General features: G+C 38.7%; 2 protein-coding genes across 10 annotated transcripts in view; one reads left to right on the top strand and one right to left on the bottom strand.

The window, feature by feature from the left end:
* The window catches only part of SRSF11 (serine and arginine rich splicing factor 11), a 44,122-nt gene extending 24,840 nt beyond the window's left edge, over positions 1-19,282 (bottom strand). For 4 of the 9 annotated variants that reach the window (XM_058538282.1, XM_058538283.1, XM_058538284.1 and 1 more), the window contains exon 1: positions 5,688-5,891. In XM_058538282.1, coding sequence (XP_058394265.1) covers positions 5,688-5,869 — 182 coding nt within the window. In that variant the 5' untranslated portion in view covers positions 5,870-5,891. Of the gene's footprint in view, positions 1-5,687; positions 5,895-7,302; positions 7,414-18,730; positions 18,746-19,209 lie in introns of those variants that run through there. The other 5 variants (XM_058538286.1, XM_058538288.1, XM_058538287.1 and 2 more) reach the window with 5 other exon arrangements.
* Positions 19,283-19,408: 126 nt separating this feature from the next.
* LRRC40 (leucine rich repeat containing 40) overlaps positions 19,409-20,083 on the top strand; it is a 54,554-nt gene continuing 53,879 nt past the window's right edge. Inside the window, exon 1 of the mRNA XM_058538279.1 lies at positions 19,409-19,597. Coding sequence (XP_058394262.1) covers positions 19,447-19,597 — 151 coding nt within the window. The 5' untranslated portion in view covers positions 19,409-19,446. The remainder of the gene's footprint in view (positions 19,598-20,083) is intronic.

Raw genomic sequence — 20,083 nt, 5'->3', positions numbered from 1 at the left:
AAAGATTAAACTTATAAATAAAGGCAGGGGTTGCTCCCTAACCCCAAACCAAAAGTTATCTGAAAACCAATGCCCTAAGGCAGTAGTAATCACACCATCCCCGGTTATACATTAGAATCACCTGTGGAAAAAAATTACCCAGGCTCTGCATTCCACATGAATTAAATCAAGATCTCTGATGAATGAAGTACTGAGTGCCTCCTCCTCCTCCTCCTCCATTTTAATTCTCTCTGATAATTTTAACATGCACCCAGGGTAAAGAACCACCACTTTATTACAACAAGCCAACTGCATCTTAAGACTCAATAATGAAAAGGGAAATCCTATAATATATTTGCATGTTACTAGAATGGGGCTTATTGTTAACTTTTTTTCTTTTTTTTGTGAGGAAGATCAGCCCTGAGCTAACATCCATGCTAATCCTCCTCTTTTTGCTGAGGAAGAGTGGCTCTGAGCTAACATCTATTGCCAATCCTCCTCCTTTTGTTTCCCCAAAGCCCCAGTAGATAGTTGTATGTCATAGTTGCAAATCCTTCTAGGTGCTGTATGTGGGACGCGGCCTCAACATGGCCGGAGAAGCAGTGCGTCGGTGCGCACTCGGGATCTGAACCCGGGCCACCAGTAGTGGAGCGCCCGAACTTAAGCAATAAGCCACAGGGCCGGCCCTTAACTTTTCTAATAAATGAGATTTTCATGTATACATAAAAATGTAATTACACCAGCTTTGGTCACATTAGGTATTTCAGAGGTAAGTATTTGTTGTTGAAGAGAAAAATTTCCTCATAATTTGGGCTCTAACATGAAAATAAAAACAACTTATATTGAGGAATACATGAAGCTATCCATACAACCTAAGAACTCAAACCTGTTAGAACTTCTAGTATGTTTCCCTAAAGGCATCACTCATACTAAGCACAGATCCTCATTTAGGTTCAAAGCAAAGTTGACAATATATCCTAATGGAATTTAAGCCATCTTACTGCTAGATGTTTTTGAAAAGCTAGTGTTTTTTAATGGGAAGCACTATGGATCTAGGGTCTAAAATTTAACCATGTTGCACCCAGAGTAGTGGAAAGAATGCCTTTTCAGTACTTTTAGTACTAAAGCTATAGCACTTTGTATTTCTTTTATGACATCCATATTTGTACGAACAAATGAAAAAGCTCTTAAAATACTGCTATCATTTTACATTAACACGTAACACAATGCCTTGGGAAGTAGTAGGCACTTCAATTTCTCAAAAGGTGATCTCCACCATCTCTCTGACACTGTCTATTGTCATCTGACCAAAAGAAAAAAAAATGACTATCAAATATCAGGTTCTTAAAACATATAAACATAACAGTTCTTTTTTAAAAATTAGGAAAGTACTGTCTATGTGCTCACAGTGTATTTCCTTTCATTTACTTGGTAATCTTAAAATGATTCGTATTTTTTCTACCCACTCATGTCACAGGAATGCTGCAATTATTACTTTGGCTATATCAAACCTGTAAGTGGCAGTGAGGTAAAGATCAAAATACGAATAATTTAAATACCATGGAAAAGAAAGTCACAGTAAGACAACTCCGAAAGGCAAACAATGCATCTCTCCCCACTTCAAATGGTCTTGTGTAAAACCATTGCTATTTGGCCCCACCACTATATTCTTATATTTTCTCAGTTAAGATTTATTAATAAAAGACACATGTTAATATAAGATAGAGGACTGATGCCTAAAATTAATTTTTATACCCTAGAATTCTGTGCAAGTACCACTTCTAAAATGTACTTGTGTTTACTCCTTACCTTTAAGAATTAATATAGACAAGGCATGGCAGTTGAAAAGAACTGAGAAGCAAGATAGGGAAAAATGAGCCCGGATGATGCTTTTGCCCTTTACCTAAGAGTGGTGATACTGTTTCTTAAAGTGTCCTCTAAAGGTTGTTTCAGAATCTTCTAGGAGTGCACATAAGAAATTCAGATTTCTGTTGTCCATCTCATGCCCACTGAATCTGAGAATCCCTTTTAAAAGAGGGCTGATTCTCAACAAGATCCCCAGTTGATACTGGTGCCCACTGATGTATGAGAACTTCTGATTTAGGCCACTGATACCACTCTTTCAACTCCCACCTTAATACTGTGCTAACCATTGCTGAGCAGAGAATTTTGAGCTAACAAACAACGGGAATCTCCTAAGCTCCCCTAAATAGGAGGTGTGTGACAAAGGTAATGTTCACCTGAAAACTTGACTGTTGACCTCACATACCCTCTCTCTCATTGTGTTCTTTTTCAGTTCTGAGGAAATACAGTAAAATGTTGCATTTATTTAAAAAAAATTTTTAAAGGTAAACTAACTTCTCTCCCTTACCTAACTATACTAAGTTACTTTTATAATCACTGAAGTATCTATTTTTGGTCATTGAAATAATAACTTAAATAATCCATTACTTAAATAATGAATTTAAATTTATCTGCAGTGTTACAGTAGCCTTCAGTTACTATATAACTTTGACACAAGTTTCACAGGGATCATTGTCGGATGAACACTCCAGTTAGTCTCCCTTCTGAAATTCCACTAAAACCAAACTAGTTCCGACACTGGGAGAGTGGCTTGGGCGTACAAAACAACCTACACGAAATGTCAGCTCACTCATTTGTAAAACAGGGTAAAATACATTCTTCTTCTGGATTTGTAAGGACCAAGTAAGATAAAATAGGAAAGCATCTAGCACACAATAGACACTCAAACAATGCTGAATTTTCAATATGCATTTTAGGAACAACTAGAATCAAAATAACTGTTTTTCTTTTAAAAAGAAAGAGGAAATGAGGGGAACACTGACAGATGCTTTCACATAGCTGTAGGGCTGTCATACTGAAGAGAGGATTCGAATATTACATCTTGTGAAGACAGACAGTATTATCAGTAGTTGAAATTACAGGCGAGTAACTTTCGGCTGAAAAGAACCAAGAAATTGGATTCAATCATGAAAAAAAGGGAGAAATCTTGAGGAGGTTGTCACTGAAATGTCTGGCATAATCCCAGGTCCCAGGACATTTTTCCCTCAAAATGTGCATTTAGAACTGAACTAAGAGTTTCAACAGGTGTGGGTTGGGGCTCAGTCGTATACGTACTTGAAACATTAACCGCCCCCCTCAACCCGGGTAACGCGAATGACCCCAAGGGACCTCATATTCTACAAGAGGGAAGAAGTTAAACTTAACCTGTCGGTGATACGTGCTACAGAGAAAAACAAAGCAGTTAGGCTGAACAGAGAAGGCAGGGAGCAGGGGTGGTGTATTTTTTATACAGGGCGATTAGGGAAGGCTTCTCTGATTAGGTGACATTTGAGTAACAAAAGGAAGTAAACATGTCATGGGCATATCTAGGAAAAGAGTTCCAGGTGGATATGTGCGCATGCACGCGCACACACACGACCCATAAAAAAATCAAATGGCAAATGTTTACAATTGTCAGAATATTATGTAATCTGAGCCATTCAATCTTATTCTCTGAGAAATTTTTGGAATGATGAACCCTTTTGGACTACTAGGACTCCAAAGCTCATTATCCCTGGGAAGCTACTGTTGAAAGCTGCAGAGAGCTTAAAGAAATTGTCAACAAAATATTTCTCAACTCTGCAGGTCAGATTAGCTACTGAGACTTAAATCAGTCCAAAAAAAAAAAAAATCAACATTAAATGAACAAAAGTAGGCATCTACAGACCTACTATTCAAATCAGGAAGGCCACTAATGTAACATTCACTATATTGTAACTTTGTACATTTTCAGAAGAGAAAATAATTTGAACGTGAGGAGTCAAACACCAAAAATGTGTCGATATTTATCTCTTCCTCCAAACACAGGAAAAGGAATCCTCTTAAGGCACAGCACCCCGGATCATGTTGTCTGGTGCACATCGGTGATCCTGCTTATGATGGAGCTACTCCTTCGACTACAAAGCAAAAAAGCCAGACTCTGGTCTACCATGACTCCCTCTAAGATACTGACCACGCACTAGGTAAAAGAGGAACCAGTAGGGCCGGACCCGTGGCTTAGCGGTTAAGTGCGTGCGCTCCGATACTGGCAGCCCGGGTTCGGATCCCGGGCGCGCACCAACACACCGCTTCTCCGGCCACGCTGAAGCCGCGTCCCACATACAGCAACTAGAGGGATGTGCAACTATGACATACAACTATCTACTGGGACTTTGGGGGAAAAATAAATAAATAAAAAATTAAAAAAAAAAAAAAAAAGAGGAACCAGTAAACTGCCTGCACCTCTCTACCTCATCTTTTTGTAAATGCATCATAAAAAGAGCATCTTCAAAATAAACAAAGGATTTTAAAGTCAGTAACTATAACGAAATTCTTATAACTTGCTAGACTGGAAAGAATTATCTCGTAAATAAATCCAACATCTCAAATACTTGGAGTAATAACAAGATTACAATAATCAAATAAGTTACACTCATTTTCTGCCATTTTACTGTTTATTAATTTTACTAACACTTAACAAAAGGTATGTTGTGAGAAAATTCACCAGCAAAATATCTATTTCTCTATTTCTCTATGTTCATATTATGAAAGCTATTTGTCCTTCATTACCAAAGCAAGTTTCTGTTCAAAATAACTAAAATAAAAACATGTTTGTTCCCAGAATTCTACACTTTATGCAAATTAATAACTCTGAAAACTCCTGGCATGTATATTCTCCTAAAAATTAAAGACAACACAATTTGAAAACACTAAGAATCATCTGAAAATATTTTATGTAGAAAGTGATGATACTTAATACATCTATTACTTTAGATTAGAAATGTACATAAATTAATGTTCTATTACATCTACCACAACAGTGGATTCCTTGAGGATTCCAATTTCCTGTTTAGCACCTAAGCCACATCATAAAACTCCCAATGTACAGTGGGTACGGTACTGACTGTTTACTGAGAGTAACATTTGAATTTTCACTCTTCCCAAAGAGCACGCTGTTTCATTATTTCAAATGTTTGTTCTCATATTTAGCACATCTTATCTTCCTTCATGGTTCCATAAATTACTTTTTCTTTACAATTAATCCACTCATTTATTATTTTTGCGATAAAAACTACAAACGTGAGACAACAGGATAAAAACAAAAAGCCATACACTATAAAATCAAAAATTTAACATTTTATAAAATTCCTTCTCAAGAACTGTGAAATAACATAAATGTGTACATTATTTAAATAAAGGAAAACCCTAGGTTTCAGCTATAACTCATTTTTGTCATTATAAAAATTAAATATTCAAGCCCACTGAATTAATCGTCTATTAAAAAGAGTACTGCCTGTGAATTATACTCGCTGGGCCAGAATCACTGAACAGCAATACTCAGCCGTCAGCGAACAACTGCCTACAAAATTCAATATCAAAACTAATATGGGAATGAATAACTGTTACTTTTCAAAGAACTCAGAGAAATACTCGATTTTTTACCGAGACTGACCTGCACACAAAATACATGAAGTGCAGTTTGTCTTCCTGTAAGTGCTCAAAGAACGACCACGTTGGCACAATTTTAGGGGGAGAAACCCCGAGATCAAGAGTCCCAAGCCCCGGCGCGGCCCGCTCTGCGCGGCACCCGCGGGCCACGGCGCGGAGCGGCTCCCGAGCGGCCCGGCCCGGGGGAGGGCGCGGCGGGCCCAGGCGGCGGTACTCACTCGGGCGGGAAGAGGCGCAGCTCGTCGATCTTGCCTAGGAAACCGAAGAGGGTCCGCATCTGCTCAGAGCTAGCGCTCGGGGAGACGTTGGTCACCTGGATCACCTCGGTGCCGCCGCCGCCGCCCGGCCCGCCGCTGGGGCCCGGGCCCGCCGTGCTGGGGACGACGGTGGTGCTGCTCATGGCGCGGCTCGCCTTCTCGCTCCTGCTTTAACACATCAAACACACAACAAACAGTGAGAAGGAGGGGGAGAGGAACCGGGTCGCCGGAGAGGAGACAGGAAGAAGTCCGAGGCTGCCGCCGCCGCCGCCGCCGCCGCCGCCGTTTCTCCGCCCCGCCGCTCCGACGGGAAGAGAGCGCGCGAGCGCGAGACCCGACGAAACAAACGGCCGCCCCTCCTCGCTGCGCGCCTCCGCGCCCGAGGGCCCGGGCCCCACAATGCCTCGCGGCGCGCGGGCGCGCCCCCCGCCCCGCCCCGCCCCGCCCCGCGCAGGCGCAGCAGGCCTCGCTCGCAGCCGGAGAAACGGGGTGTCACCGCGGCAGCCGTCGTGCAAGGCTCCCTCTTCTTTTTAGAAGACGAAAGTGGAAGACATTAACCGTTTTTTTTAAGCAAGCATTCACTCTTTTAAGCAAGCAATAACTACACACTTCAGCAACTATTCTTATTAAAAACGCCCACGATATTTCTGTCTTCATACAGTATCATCTACAGTCTGTCTAGCTACTAATGCAATTTCCACCCGAGCTACCAAGATTTTGCTCCCCACCACTATAACATTTTCTGAATCTTTACTGTACATACATTTTGATAACATTAAATTTGTAACCAATTTGCTGTGTCACTAAAACCTTCAAAAAAGATCTATTTTAATGTCACACTAGTACTTTATAGCTAATTTTATTTCACAAGTTGACTTTTTAAAAGCACATTTTACAGCACCTAAATATATTCAAGAATATGATCTGCAATTTCTACAGAAAAACTTGCATTATGTGCACATTCTTGCTTAAAATAATTTTGAAGCTTTTGAATACAAAAAGATTCTTGCCTAATTTTTCAACCTCATCTGAACTTTTTCCCACTTTCATCCAGTGTTAATCCAACGACTTGCAATTCCCCCACATCTTGACAAAATCTTTAATTTCACTGTGCCTTTATACAAGTTATTAATGATCTCCCTCATTTTATCTAACTGCCATCCTCTGTAGGGCCTTCCTTCCCTCACTGTCACAACTTCTGTAAGCAGAGTTAGGCCTCCTCTTCTCTGCTCAACAACAGAGGATACATACACAATTTTTGTTGTATTGACATGTATCCCCCCAAAAGCTGTGAGTTTTCTGGGTCAGTTTAGACCTAGCAAAATGTCTGGCACATAGTCAATGCCCAAAAAATGTGTTGAACACATTTTATGCCTTAATGACAATGCCATTTCTTCTAAGACGATTGTTAAATAACTTGACCCTGAATATTTTTGGACGCTAAAACCTGGTCTTACAGAATATTTCTGTTAGTAAATATTTCTATGGAAATGCAGTCAAGAGTGTAATTTGTGAGAGATTAGAACACAAAATTATTGAGAGTCGGACACAGAGCCAATTGGCTAGGTTTACTTACTAGGGAAGTCACTTCTGCTAGTTCTTATATAGAAGAGGGTGGGTTGGTTGAATGTAGGCCTCAGCAAAATTACAAATTACAACTACTTGCACACCAATCATAAATGTGTATCTGTGAATATAAAAAATGGTAGGTAATTTATTTTCTCATTTTGAATCAGACATATGTAACCGCCAATTACAGATTCTTAACAATTTGGTAAAGTTAATTCTTATAACAGGACATGAAAAATGGAGGCCGCCTCACATCACAAATTTAAACCTAAGTCAGCCTGCGCTTATGGGAAACACCTGTCAAGGACACCTAACATACACCAATCCCAATCCTCCAATTCAGCTTTAGCTACCTTGCCTTACCCTAGAAAATAGGACCTGCTAGCCTTATAAGGAAATCCCCCACCTCCTGGCCAGTCAGGCCCTGTTTCTGCATTGCCTCTACTCACAATCTATAAAACCCGCTCGTGCCCAAAATCCCTCAGGAAGAGTGCCCCACTGCTTATGAGGCACTGCACTCCCCCCATCCATAGATTGCTTCCCCCTGAATAAAGAACATCAAACTCGTTACCAAATTGTTTTAGTTTTGTCATTTGACAAGTTTGACGCATTAGGAGTGCTTACTATGTGCCAAGCATGCTACAATGTTCTAAGATAAAAGGACAAATAACACAAGGGCAGGAACAGTTCATGCCTCTCTTTGTTTTGTAAGGTTAACATCTCTTTATTCTCTGTAGTGGATAAGCAAAAATCTTTTATATTATTCTACACTTTTCTGCACGTTTGACATATTTCATAATTAAAACTAAACATTCAAACCAAAGAAAAAGATAGTTGCGTAGTAAGATAAAATTGTTTAAATCGTCAGAAGCCAGTTTATGTATAATAACTTACTGAACATACAAATAGATTGTGTTTCCATATAGAGAAACAAAGTGGCAAAAAAGAATCTTATTCTAATAAGGAGTATTTCTGAATATCTTATTTTCAAATCATCCAACAACTAGATAAAATACTGGACTTAGAGCCAGAAGACTGGATTAATATACTACCCTGTCATTTACTACTGTGATCTGAGGAAATTTCACTCAGGAGCTGACTGAGGAGCTGCAGCATAATTCTGAAGATCCTTCTAGGTCTAATAAATAGATTAAATAATTAACTACTTTGTGTTGTTATTGTCTGTTTCCCATAAAAATGAAATAGCTAAAGGTTAATAACATATATCAAACCAAATAAATATATCCAATCTATACTAGTTTTAAATCACTTCAGATTTGTTTAAGCTCCCAATTAAAGAAGATTATAAGTAGTACAGAATCTGGAGATAGGTATCATGCCTGTCTTATTTACTTTAACCCCAGTATCATAAGAGGCTGTTAAAAAACTCCCCAATTCCTCCAAATATTACGCACCTACTATGTTCCAGGCTTTTCCTAGCCACTAGAAATACAGCAGAGAAAAGACAGGTAATGTCCCTGATCTCATGAAACTTCAGGGCTAGTATGGCAAACTCGCAATAAACAAACTCAAACATATAAGGGAGTGACGTGCTGTGACAAAAATAAACCAGGATAGGAGATGCAGGAGAAGGTGTTATCTGAAGAGAGACTTTAATAAAAGCAGGAAGCAAGCCATTTGATTTTTCCGGGGAAGAGCGATCCAAGCAGACGAAATAGCAAATCAGAAAGGTCCTGAGGGTAAGAACAAGTCTGAAGCTTTCAAGAAAAGTAGGTAGACGTTTCTTGTTGAATGAATGCTGTCCAGTTTATATTTCTGAGAGAAACTTATAAGGAGATCCTGTCAGTATCACATGGAAAGTGAAGTGCAAGACATGTGCACGGGGAAGAGTCACAGCTACTCTCTGCAAGTGGGTTAGGGAGGGCTTCCAGTTACATCTGAATGATAAATATTACCAGTCTGACTAAGGGTTAATGCTATGTCTAATCCAAAGAAAAAGTAACCTGTCATTTGGCCTATATAGTCATATTTGGCTTATATATGCATATTATAGTGCATGATTTCTGACAGCCTTCTGAAATACAGAAAATTACTTATAGGTTCCCCATAATAAGGCCTTATTGTGTATAGGTGGGGAACCACCACATTGCTAAGAAAAATTTAAACTGGTGCGTGAGGGGCTGGTCCCGTGGCGAAGCGGTTAAGTGCAGGCACTCCGCTGCTGGTGGCCTGGGTTCGGATCCCGGGCGCGCAGTGATGCACTAATGCACCGCTTGTCAAGCCACGCTGTGGCGGCGTCCCATATAAAGTGGAGGAAGATGGGCACAGATGTTAGCCCAGGGCCAGTCTTCCTCAACAAAAAGAGGAGGATTGGCATGAATGTTAGCTCAGGGCAGATCTTCCTCACAAAAAAAAAAAACAAAAAAACTGGTGAGTGATATTGGCAGGAAAATCGGTCAATGAAAATTATAAAATAATGTTTTACACAAATCCTCAAAAACAATACCAATCATGTCATCATGATGGACAAGCTTTAGTTCTTTCCAGTCTCAAACTTCTAAAAGATCTCATGTATAAAATAATAAACTATACCCCATCTTAACACCACTCAGAAAAATGAACTCAAAATGGATTAAAGACTTAAATATAAGAGCTGAAACCATAAAACTCCTAGAAAAAAACACAGAAAAAAGCTACTTGAAATGGTACTTGGTGATAATTTTTTAGATATGACACCTAAAGCACAAGCAACAAAATAAAAAATAAAGAAGTGGGACTGCATCAAACTAAAAAGCCTCTGCACAGCAAAGATGTTTTTGCACAGCATAAACAAAATGAAAAGATAACCTATGGAATGGGAAAAAAATATTTGTAAACCATATATATGATAAAGAGTTAATATCCAAAATATACAGATTTCATACAACTCAACAGCAAAAACCAAATAATCCAGTTGAAAAATGGGCAAAGGAATTGAATACACATTTGTCCAAAGAAGATATACTAACAAGTATATGAAAAGATGCTCAGCATCACTTATTATGAGGGAAATGCAAATCAAAACCACAATGAGATATCACCTCATGCCTGTTAGAATGGCTAGTATCAAAAAGACAAGAGATAACAATGCTGGTGAGGGTGTGAAGAAAAGGCAACCCTGGTGCACTGTTGGCGGGAATGTAAACTGGTGCAGCCACTATAGAAAACAGTACAGAGGTTCCTCAAAAAATTAAAAACAGAACTACCATATGATCAAATGATCCCACTTCTGGAAATATATCCGAAGGAAATGAAAACACTATGTCGAAGAGGTATCTGCACCACCAGGTTCATAGCAGCATTATTTACAATAGGCAAGATGTGAAAACAACCTAAGTGTCCACTGACAGAAATGGATAAAGAAGTTGTGTTCTATATATATATATATCTACACAATGGAATATTATTCAGCCATAAAAAAATGAGGAAATCCTGCCATTTGTGACAACATGGATGGACCCTGAGGGCATTATGCTAAGTGATGTAAGTCTGACAAAGAAAGATAAATACTGTATGATCTCACTTATATGTGGAATCTAAAAAACAAACAAACAAAAAAACCCCAAACTCAGAAGAAGAGATCAGATTTGTGGTTACCAAGGATGGGGTGTCGGGGAGGGGGAAGTAGAGGAAGGTGATCCAGTTATAAGTGCGTGCTAGGGATGTAATGCACATGATGACTATACTTAACACTGCTTTTTGATATATAGGAAAGTTGTTAAAAGAGTAAATCCTGAGTTCTCATCACAAGGAAAAAAATTTTTTTCTTTTTCTTTTATTTTGTGTCTATATGAGATGATGGATGTTAACTAAACTTATTGTGGTAATCATTTCATGCTATATGTAAATCAAATCATTATGCTGTACACTTTAAACTTATACAGTGCTATATGTCAATTATATCTCAATTAAACTGGAAAAAAGAGCACTTAAAGATATTTCTAAGAAAAAAAAAAATCTCATGTATTTAGATAGAAGTTCTTCAATTATAAGGTAGAATAGGCTCAGGTATGTACAATCACTCTACCCGCTGGACACTATGTTCTCAGTTGGGTAAGTCAAATCACCTCTCTTATTGTTAGCCACCTTTGTTCACACTAAAGGAAAAGATGGTGGAGTCCTCCAAATTGACACAATTTTGCAAATCTGCACAACCAACAGGCCTTTTATCAAATTAGTTGTTATGTAGTTCTTCCTCTCTAGCAAATACACTTTTTGAGGACAGGGAAGGCAATGTATTAATCTTTGTATTTCTGATGCCCAACAGTATTATACTGGAACAAAGTCAGCAATTGACAAAAACTTACTGAGTATCATCTATGTGCTAGAAACTTTACAAATGCTTCACATAATCTACTCAACAAAGGCTTGGTGAATGAAGACAGGAACACATTTCTTAGATTTATGGGGAAACCTGGCGAGATAAAGTATTTGGCTATACATTTTTTTCCCCTATACCTATAGAAAACAATAAGAAAAACCTAGGAAATAAATTGCTGCTCATAAATCTGCAACTTTCAAAAAATTATCTGCAGATCTATTTTAATTTGTATTTTTACTTCTACAAATTAGAGAACTGTATTTCTATTCTAACTCTATAAATTAGGTAATTCTATAAATATTAATATCTATTTCAAAATCAAAATTGTAAATCCCATGCTCCCCTTTCTTCTGCTCCATCTAAATGAAAGGGAGCGTTAGCATTAGGGGACTGATGGACAGATGGATGGATGGATGGACACACACACCAGGACAGAAAAAAGTCTAAAGTTTATTCCCAAATACTTGTTTCATACTGTTTAATTTATACTATCAATAGCAAGGATTCTATATTTATATCTTAAAATTGACAGCACAAGGTCTGTGAACATCTTGAAATTCTAGGCAAAAATCTGTATGTGCCCCCTTTTTTTTTATGATTATCATAGAGGAAAAGAGTAGTACTTGGAGCATTAAGATATTGTTGCCTATATCCATATGCACAGCACTCTGAGCTAGAATGCATACTTATTGCTTGGAAAACCACAGTCAATTTACTTGTAGAGATTTGTTTGGCTTTTCAGACTGAATGGGGTCAACAGAAATCTTTGGATGGGGAAGCTCCAGGTACTGACTACTCAATACTACTATCCTCTATGTGATATAAGATTCTTTTAGAGTCTCAATTGAGGAAAGGCCATTTGAGGGAATGCTTCACAATCTTGGGAAAAAAAATAATAATCAAGTGAAAAACAAATCCAGCAGAGTTCTATGTGTCTTTACTCTAAGTAAACAGTCTCAAGCATTTTAATATTAAGTTTTCCCTAATGGAGGCATTAGACATCTGCACCATGTGAGCTCCTTTTTTCCCTATGCTGTAAAATTCACTTTCTCTTCAAGAAACTTTCTCTTTCTAAAGAGTCTTATAAACCTGGTAAAAATGAAAGCGTACTCAACTCAGTGATAAGAGGATCTACATTAACTGAATGCTTTTAAAATGCCTTTTAATCCTCACAAGACTTAAAAAGTGCTACAGTGATTAAGAATGCAGGCTTAGAGCCACACTGAAGGGGCTCTACCACCAGTTAAGATAATTGTGACCTTTGGCTTATTTGTGCTTCAATTTCCTCATCTGAAAAATGGGGATAATAATAATGCCCACTTCACTGGGTTATTGTGAGGATGAGGTGAGAATACTAATACAAATGCTTAGAAAAGATAAATATTAACTACTATTATCCCTACTCTACAAATTAAAAATCTTTCGTTTTGAAAAATGAATGGTTACTTCAACTGGGTTCCATTTTATACCATCACTTTATTTTAGGCCAGTACCTTGGACTAATTCTACTTCATCATTCACATGAATGATATGAATCAGAAGAGTTAATTTACATAGTGAGAAGAGTTTCTTATTTAAGATCCTACATTTTAACATAGGTTTTTTTGTGGCATATTAAAAAAATTATTATAAAGTAATAAATGTAAAATGTTAAATATTCAAACTATATGAGCGTAAAGAAGTCCCCCATTCCACTCCCCATGCATGCTCTCAATCACTATAATAGGTGCTTCCTATAATTAGCCATATCAGCCTCGATTCCCTCACATGAAAAATGGGGATAATGATACTGTTTAAAGTTTTTAAGATTAGAAATATAACGGATATGAAGCACCTAGCACAGAGCCCAGCACAGAGGCACTCAATAAATAGTACATACCATTACAGGAAAGTCTGTGTTCAACTTCCTCATCTTTTCAATGGATGAATAATAACAATACTTCTGTCTTATCGTAGAGTATTATATTTGTCAAATGTGAAAATACTTTGTAATCTGTTAAGTGGTAGTAAACATGTGCAATATACTATTATTAGAGGCCCTTTCTCCTTTAAGAGGCTGCTGCACAGAAACATGACACCAACAGATTTCAGATTTTCATATTCGTTTTGATTCTAAAGCAGCACTTTACTAATAGCATGCACAGACAGATGATGGTTAAACAAAACACTCCTTTTTAGATAAAACACAAATGGTTCATGGAAAACTCGAGGAAGACTTCAATTACTTTCATACTTTTTTAAAGCAAGAGTATTATTTTCAAAAGACACAACAGCACATATGCTCGATTAATCTCAAATTAAAAGTACTATGACATGGGTCAGAGCAACAGACTATCGAATGACCAAAGATACAAAAACAAAGGAAAACATTACTAAGTGCACGAAACAATCTGAATTCCTGAAACACGCTAAAGCTAAAGGCCATAATGCTTTTTTCCCCCAATTGCCACCCCAGGCACTTGAAACTACAAACTGCAGTTAGTTTCAAACCACAATTAGTCTAAATTGTAGTCTAAAGCATGTGGAGACACTGATCAAATAATTATTTTGAAGGAGGGAAGAGAGGTGGAAAGGTAACTTTCTAGAAAATGAGAAGTTAAAGGAAAAGCAAAAAGGTCAGCATCTCTAAAATGGAAAATAACCAAAGCTGTATTAACGGAAGATAAATTTAGTGAGGAGTGCAAAACATGTATCTCTAGAAAGATGAAGAGCAAAGCCGGGTTCACAGATTAGCATTGTGGGGACCAACTATTTAAAGGTTCACTAGTATTTCAACACTTCAATGATGGTACCTTTCAAATTATTTAAGTATATGTGACCATGATATTTTAAAGGATGGAAAAAAAAACTGATGTAGAAAAAAATTGTGGACAGTCTTGAAGGTATTCTGCAAGTTAAATTAGGATTTATCTTAATTGCAAGTGTGAGTATAAATATTGTGAGTACAAATATGAAATTTGAGTATCATATTTTTAAATAAAAATCTATTGATTGTGATTGTCAACAAACTATCAAATTATTCATATTTCCCCCCCTTATCAACTTAAGTTGACACTAAGAATAAAGTCTCAGGGACCATATCATATCTTATTAAAACTGTTGGGGAACTTTGCTCATATAGAGCAATACTTGCCATGTATACTCATTTAATTTCTCCCTCTTTTTGAAGTATTCAGCAAATAAAGTTGCAAGCCAAATCCAACAGAACAAAATTATTGGCAGGGTATGATATAACATCAAACTTCAAAATAGTGGATTTTGATTAAAACTAATTTTAAACAGATTTATTCAGTAGTGGTTTTGTACGTGTCAATGCAATTAAAGACAGAGTGATATTATGAGGTACATTTTACAGTTTGGTGCCCCAATTTTATCTCTGTATCACTTTACTACTTTAAAGCAAATTCATAAAACCTACACAATTAATATTAAAATTAAGACTTTAAGTCACAGAACACATTAATCTTGAAAAAAGATCGCGAACACAGCTATTAAAGGTTAGGAGTCAGAATCACTGGGAATAATGGGAAACAGTCTCAGCTGATTTTAGAAAAACCAATAAACAATATCACAGTGCTTTTTTTACTTTTTATTATTTTGGTGAGGAAGATTGACTCTGAGCTAACATCTGTGCCCACCTTCCTCTATTTTGTACATGGGACACCGCCACAGCATGGCTTGATAAGCAGTGTGTCGGTCTGTGCCCGGGATTCAAACCCGCAAACCCCGGGCCGCCGAAGCAGACCCTGCAAACCTAACCACTACGTCACTGGGCAGGCCCCCACAGTGCTTTTTATTTAATGACATAAGCAAGACTGCTTGACAAGCACTCCTGCTTCAGTTTCTTTTTTTCAATAGAAAGAAAATAACAAATAAAAGTAATTAGGATAAAAAATTTTTTTCAACTAGTTCCTCCACTTTTCTTCACATGAAAAATATTAGCGTGTAAAGCCTTTTGATAAGAGGAAAATGAAAACGATATCTTCCTAAAGCTAAAATTTCCTAAATATTTTGTATTTAAAATAGAGAAAAATATAAGACCTGACATTTGAATCAAATATTAAACCTCCTAGAGCAAGCTCACTGCTTCATGACTCAAAAGTAAGAAAGAGAGGCACAGAGAACATACAAATATACAACTGAATAATCTAAAATAAGATGCACCCTCTCCATCTGAAAAAATTATCTGAAAAAACTCTAATAACCAAAAACAATTCAAAGTCACATTTGAAACTACGAATAAAAATGCAAAATATGCACTGCTTTCATAGAAATAATATAGAATGTTTTCTACTGACTACTTTTAAAAGTTGGTAGTTATAGGCCTGAATGGAAAATAAATGTGAAACTGCAAATTGAAATTTTTAAAGGAAACTAAAAGACACGTGTAACAAACACCTTTAAAGTTGAAAATTTACAACATGAAGAGCCTGTGTGTGTCCTATAAAATTTTGCCCTCAATTTTGGTATTTAAAGCAACCTATTGATAGAATAAGGGACAAACATAGAAAGAAAACCTTACTTGAGTAATGTGTATGAGACTGTAAAAAAACTCAACTCAAAAAACATTTAATAAGCAATATATGTTAGGTCCAACACTCCAATGAATAATGAGTGTTAAAAAGCAAAATGTTCTCTCAATAAGTAACTTGAGCATAAAATAGCAGTTCTCAGATAAGGCAATATTCTGAAACAGAAACATAACACTGATTCAGGCTAAGCCTAAATCTGCTACTTTACACAAAAAGAAACTTCCTAGGAATGCCTGAAAAGCAAATTCGCTTTGCTCTTATTTGATAACATTTTTTAAACCAATATGCTTGAAAAATTTGCACAAATTAATGCCATTTTCCTTTACAATAATTTCTCAATTTGCTTCAATAAATTCATTTTATCAATTGTACCTTTCAGCTCAAGAAAAAACCTAACATGTAGCAATGTTCACAAGAGAATACAGCCATGTCTGAAAATGTCTTTTTAAATTTTAATGGTAGAGATATGCCACTCTATCCTACTTTGATAATAGTCTAACTTTCCGTTATGAAACAGATCAGCATTCTTTGGCCGATATAATTCTTAGGCTCAATATATTTTTGATTTCTTCACTTTTTTTTTTTCATTTAGCAAAGAAGATAGAAGAGTGAAACCTTCCATTACTTTAATAAAATGAATATAATAAATTGTAGCCAGACAAATTCTGTTACAAAAGTACCTATGTAGTAGTCTTTAGGCCCTACACAGGAGATATGCATTTCATATTATTTTAGTAATCCATTTATTGATTAATTGATTGATTGATTGAGGAAGACTGGCCCTGGGCTAACATCTGCGCCCATCTTCCTCCACTTTATATGGGACACCACCACTGCATGGCCTGACAAGTGGTGCGTCAGTGCACACCCTGCATCCGACCCCGGGCAGGCAGCAGCGGAGCGTGTGCACTTAACCACTACCCCATGGGCCAGCCTCCTTTTTCTTTTTTTAAAAAAATGTAATACTTTAGATTAAATGCTCATGTTGAAAAAGGGTTGGGCTTTTTGTTTGTAACGCATTCTTCCTCAAGTCATGCAATAGACATAAAGCGCAAATTCCCACGAATATAACTATAAATAACTACACTCATAAAAAAGCTCAATTCAAGTTGATAAGCTTTCAGTTTCCACCAATTTGAGATAAAATCCGTAATTTTCCCGATTGCATGAGGTAATAATTTTTACCTTCACTTGCTCAATCTGCACTTGCTACACAGGTACAATATACAGTGTACTACAGATACAGACTAGTAAAATTTTTACATATGTCAGTTTATATGTATTAAAGTTTGGCACAAGTATATATGGTCATTTGGATTTTTCAGATTTACTTTTCAAGAAATAGGATATGCTTCTCTTACACAAAATGCAACGTTTCAACACAATACTATAATCGTCAACAATGAAATATTTAACTCAAGTAGAAGCACAATAAATGAAAAAAATTACATTTTGGTTGTTATTTTAAAAAACGTTGAACTAAACAAGAAACTATTGTGGGGGAGGGGTGGCTATTATAAAATTTTATACTTGAGCAATTCATCCTCCAAAGGCAGGCTGTTATATGCTACAAAAGAGAAAAAGGTTTTTCTATAATAAATAAATCTCTCTTAAAACATAATTGAAATGTCCCTTAAAATGGTTCCAGGATAAAAGCCACTAGGCAAATCATAATGATTAAGAAGAAAGGTTTTGGAGAGAGATCTGGGTTCAAATTCCTGTCCATACCACTTACAGAAACTCGTGAACTTCGGCAAGTTTCTTACTCCCTTTTAGCTACAATTTCTTCATCTGCAAAAGGTATTATTAGCACTGAGCCTGGCGTTTAGTAAGGGTTCAATAAGGTAACTATGATTATCATTGTCAAGACGAACGCGGAGGGGTGGGGTGAGTGCGCCTCATTAGTGCAAAACTTACAAAAACTGCTACGGTTCTTGCTTTAAAACTCACTCTTTTCTTGCTTGGTAGTATAACTATTGGTACTTTTCTGCTGTTCAATTTTAGTGTAAAGGATTCTACAGAGGAAAAAGAAAAAAAAAAAAAAAAAGCAAGAGGAGGGTTAAAAACCGAATTGTACAGGTAGCAAGACCCTGAACTCAGGCTAACCTCTGTGTGATGCAGAATCTGTCAGGCGACCGTCATCCTATCTTTCAAATATCCTACCGATTCCCCAGCCGAGTTGACGGGGAGTTAGGAGGATATTTCCTGGCATGTGCTTTTTAAAGCAAAATCACTTCAAGCAAAAGAAAATTCTACCACCCAGGACAGTACTAAAGATAATGAGTTCCTAATTATTTGTTGAATGAATCAATAAAGCTGTACATTGCAGACCGAAACTAACTTTCCAGGAAAACCGACTTACTGAACAAAATTCTCATCTTCTATGCTGAACTGGAGTGCCTTTCCTCTCCAAGCGCTCCATCTTTAAACCTTTATCTTCACTTATTTAAAAAACCGACTGAGATAGGTATTATCATCCCTAAATTAATGAAAAAGGAGTGAGCTTTTAAAAACGGTCAGGTAAACTGCCTAAAGCTACATGGCCTGGAAGATACAGAAGCAGCCGGGATTCGAACTCACACCTCTACCGCTCCAAAGTCCAAGCCGTTTCCGCTACAATAAGCCTGCGCCTCCACTTGGCTCCCCACACCGTCCGGCAGAGAGAGAACGTTCATCAGCAAGGTTTTTTTCCCTTCTCTGTTGCCAACCCTTCCATTTCACAGCAGCTCCTACGCCGCGTTGTAAACTCAATCCTGCAACGGGCAAGGAGCCGCAGGACAGGCCGGAAGAAGGAAATCTGTTCTATTTTCAACGCCGGACGGAGGCCTGGCGCCACCGGCAGAAGCGACAAACACAGGCTGCGGGCCAGAGAGGCTGCAGCCCGCGCCCAGGTCTCAAGTTTTGGTCAAGGCCCACGTTCAGGCCCGGCGAGGGCAGGAGGGAAGCTTAGCCTTTCCTGCACCGTCGCCGCCGCGGGAGCACGGAGGACAAGGTCGCAGTGGCAGTAATCGTGCAAACGATAAACCCTAGAGCCCCTCTTCGGCCCGTTAAACGCACTTACTCGAGCGAAGTAATTCCAAGACACAAGGCCGGCACCGGCAACGGGAAGGACTCCTCTGTCCTCCAGCCCCAGGCGCTGACGGTGACGACATCGGGGCCGCGCCGCCAAGAGCGAAGGCCCCGCGCAAAGCCACGAGCCCGGCGCCCGCCGCGCGCGCGCTCACGGCTGGGGCGGGGCGGCGGCGCCGCTTTTACGCGTCACGGGCTGGTCGCTGCTTCTGGGCACCCGGGTTTGAAGATGTCGCGCCTGAAGGGCGTAGCGGAGCGGGATTCCCGGGCGGGTTTCAGAGCTGAGAGGAGAGACGGCGGAGCGTCAGTTCCCCAGGGGCTGTTAAAGGCGGCGAGGAAGAGCGGCCAGTTAAACTTGTCGGGGCGGAACCTCAGTGAAGGTAAGATGCACAGGAGCGGCCCCCTGGGCGTCCGGTCACAAAGCACCCGCCCCGGGCAGCCTCCCTTTGCTCGGTCCGGACTTTGGCCGCCTTTGCCCAGGCTCCCGGCGGGGATCCTCGTGCTCTGAATCAGGCGCTCGTCACGTTTCCGGTGGCTCGGTCAGCCGCTTCGGTCCTGCTTTCGCGCCAGGAATCTCTGGGGAAGGGACCCTGCTGGGAATATGGTCCACATTGAAACCGGGCGCTTGCTGGGATTCGCGCGTCCTGTGGGGTAAACAACTGAATGTGTGACTAAATTAGCCATCACGTGGTGGGCAAATACTTTGTTTCTTTGGCCCTCCTCTTCCTCCTCTTAACTTGATCTCTCAGGGCGCTTACCAACGCTAAAATTGTGTATTGATCTGCTCCTTTGTGAACTTGGAATGACAACCACTGTTCCCTGCCAGGGCTCTTCTGGGTGCACCTGGGCAGAGTCCTAAATACAAA

Source organism: Diceros bicornis, chromosome 4, assembly GCF_020826845.1.
Source record: "Diceros bicornis minor isolate mBicDic1 chromosome 4, mDicBic1.mat.cur, whole genome shotgun sequence".
Lineage (NCBI taxonomy): Eukaryota > Metazoa > Chordata > Mammalia > Perissodactyla > Rhinocerotidae > Diceros > Diceros bicornis.
Note: the sequence above shows the minus strand (reverse complement) of the source record. Positions and strands in the feature narration are given on the sequence as shown.